General features: G+C 46.1%; 1 protein-coding gene across 1 annotated transcript; it reads left to right on the plus strand.

The window, feature by feature from the left end:
• Positions 1-1,237: 1,237 nt before the first annotated feature.
• LOC108490866 (deoxyuridine 5'-triphosphate nucleotidohydrolase-like) lies at positions 1,238-1,621 on the plus strand. The gene has a single exon (XM_017798220.1). It carries the CDS (start codon positions 1,238-1,240, stop codon positions 1,619-1,621), a length of 384 nt encoding a protein of 127 aa, XP_017653709.1.
• The last annotated feature ends 1,558 nt before the right edge of the window (positions 1,622-3,179 follow it).

A 3,179-nucleotide genomic window follows, 5' to 3' on the forward strand; every position in this document is an offset into this window, starting at 1 on the left:
CCCATTGAGCACTTAAAAGCAGAAATTGACCGTTTGCAGCAACGCATCGAGTTAGAGCGCCGTCGCCGCGCATTGGTTGCTGAACTCCAGAGCCTGACAGTCCAAGATGTGTTCTCAGGCCCCTTAACCACCACAACCGAGACCCCGATAGTCAGCCATTCGCGCAGTTTGTCCACTACCGCTCCCTCTGCTCTTAAAGCCTTTCTGGTTTTAGAAATTATAAAGGGTGGTGGAGATGATGACGAGCCCATCAGACAACCCCTTCAAGCCCTCAGACATGAAAGAGTTAAAAACTGTGGTGTCACAGTATGGTGCCACGGCCCCTTATACCATTACCCTCCTTGAGGGACTGGCAGAGCAATGGTTAACTCCCTCAGATTGGCATACTCTTGCCAAGGCTCTCCTTCATGGGGGGGATTTCCTTTTATGGAGATCAGAATATTTTGATGCCTGTAAAGAAACTGCTAAGAAAAACATTAAGATGATTAATGATGACTGGACTTTGATATGTTAATGGGCCAGGGAGAGTATGATTCCAATGACACCCAAATGAATTATCCACCCAGACTTTTTGCTCAGATATAGACAGCAGCCATTAAGGCCTGGAAAAAACTCTCTGCAAAGGGTGACTCGGGGGTCTCTCTTACTTCCATTAAACAAGGTCCTGATGAGCCTTTTGCTGATTTTGTTCATTCCTTAACCACTGCCACTACTAGGCTTTTTGGTAGTATCGAGGGCGGTATTGAGCTCATCCTAAAGCAACTAGTGTTTGAAAATGCTAATTCCGCCTGTCAGGCCGCCATTCGCCCTCATAATAAGAAAACTAACTTAGATGGATATGTGCGACTTTGCGCTGAGATTGGCTCCTCCTATCAACAGGGTCTTGCCATGGCAGCTGCACTTAGTGGTAAAACAGTGAGAGACTTCTTAAATGACAAAAAACGGCCTATTACAAGGGGATGCTTTAAATGCGGAAAGCCTGGCCATTTCTCTCGGGATTGCAAGTCACCCCCTGGTCAGACAAAAAACAATAATAGCTCTGATAGACCTCCAGGGCTTTGCCCTAGATGCAGGTGAGGAAGGCATTGGGCAAATGAGTACAAGTCCAAAACTGATTTTCAGGGCAATACCTTGCCTCCCCATCAGGGAAACGGGCTCCACCCCCGAAACAAACAATTGGGGCAATCAATTTCATCCCAGAAAGCAACAACAATCTGTTTCAGACCTCTGCTGAGCAATGCCTGGAAGTGTAGGACTGGACCTCAGTTCCGCCTCCCACACAGTACTAACCCCGGAAATGGGAATTCAAATAATAAAGACAGGTGTGCACAGTCCCTTGCCTCCAGGCACTTGTGGTCTGATTCTAGGAAGAGGTAGCTCAGGCCTTAGAGGCCTGACAGTTATACCAGGGGTACTTGATTCAGATTATATGGGAGAAATTAAAATTCTAATAAAAACTAAGAACGTTATTGTGCCCATCGCCCTGGGAGATAGGCTTGCCCAACTTGTGTTGATTCTCCTAGCCGCAGGACAAATTTCCCCCATGCCTGCACCTCCCATAGTTTTGGCTCTTCAGCCGCCTATTGGGTCCAGACCATCACCCACGAAAAGCCAACCCTAATATTGTGGCTAGATGGAAAGAAATTTGAAGGACTCATTGACACTGGTGCAGATGTTACTATTATTGCTTCCAATGCTTGGCCCTCCAGCTGGCCTACTACTGATACTGTAACTAATCTAACGGGAATAGGACAAAGCTTAAATCCCAAACAAAGCTCGAAAATTCTCACCTGGAAGGACACTGCAGGCAATTCATGCCAAATTAAGCCTTTCATTGTGCCTCAGATACCGGTTAATCTATAGGGATGAGACCTCCTAACCCAAATGGGAGTAATGATGTGTAGTCCTAATGACACCGTCACTGCCCAAATGCTAGCTCAAAATTATTGCCCAGGAAAAGGCTTAGGTAAATCAGGAGAGGGGATAACCACACCTATCCAACCCAGTGGACAATTTGATAAACGCGGCCTGGGAAATTTTTGACTGCGACCACTGACAAACCTGCACCCTCAAACTCTGCGGATCCCATAACTTGGAAATCTAACAATCCTGTTTGGGTAGATCAATGGCCGCTTTCCCTAGAAAAGTTAACTGCTGCAACGCAGTTGGTGCAGGAACAACTTAAACTAGGACACATAGAGGAATCTCATTCACCTTGGAATACGCCCATCTTTGTCATAAAAAAGAAATCTGGTAGATGGAGGTTACTGCAAGACTTAAGAGCAGTTAATGCCACTATGGTACTCATGGGAGCCCTACAACCTGGCTTGCCCTCCCCAGTGGCTATTCCTCAAGGCTATCTCAAAATTGTTATAGATCTTAAGGATTGCTTCTTTACCATTCCCTTATGCCCACAGGACCATAAACGTTTCGCATTTAGCCTTCCTTCCATCAATTTTAAAGAACCTATGAAAAGGTATCAATGGAAGGTTTTACCCCGAGGGATGGCCAATAGCCCCACCTTGTGCCAAAAGTTTGTTGCTAGAGCCTTACAAAAAATCAGATCTTCATGGCCCTCCATGTATATCATCCATTACATGGATGATATCCTTATTGCTGGCCAGGATGGAGGGGCGATACTAAAGTGCTATACACAGCTTCAGCACAACCTCGCTGCTGCGGGACCAGTTTTTCAGGTACCATTGACAATCATTACTTGCCTGACAGGCTCCTCCAGTTTTGTAAATTACATGCCTTTGGTTTCCCTCGCCTTACTAGCCTAAAGCCTCTACCTGATGCCTTATTAGTTTTTATGGACGGCTCCTCCTCTGGGATGGCTGCCTATACCCTTGAGAAGCAGACAACTGCTTCCAAACTAATCTTGCCTCTGCACAATTAGTGGAACTTTCAGCCTTAATAGCTGTTTTCACTATTTTTCCCACAAAACCCCTCAACATATATACCGACTGTGCCTACCTCGCCCACTCTATTCCCCTGCTTGAAACTGTTCCCTTTATCAAACACGCCTCCGAAGCCGCCAATCTTTTTCAACAGTGCCAACAACTTATTTGTGAGAGAACAATTCCTTTCTTCCTTGGTCATATTCGAGCTCATTCTGGCCTACCCGGCCCTCTTTCCACTGGCAATGAACTAGCTGATGCAGCCACCAAGATAGTTGC

This window comes from Nannospalax galili, unplaced genomic scaffold (genome assembly GCF_000622305.1).
Source record: "Nannospalax galili isolate Female #2095 unplaced genomic scaffold, S.galili_v1.0 scaffold433, whole genome shotgun sequence".
Taxonomy (NCBI): domain Eukaryota; kingdom Metazoa; phylum Chordata; class Mammalia; order Rodentia; family Spalacidae; genus Nannospalax; species Nannospalax galili.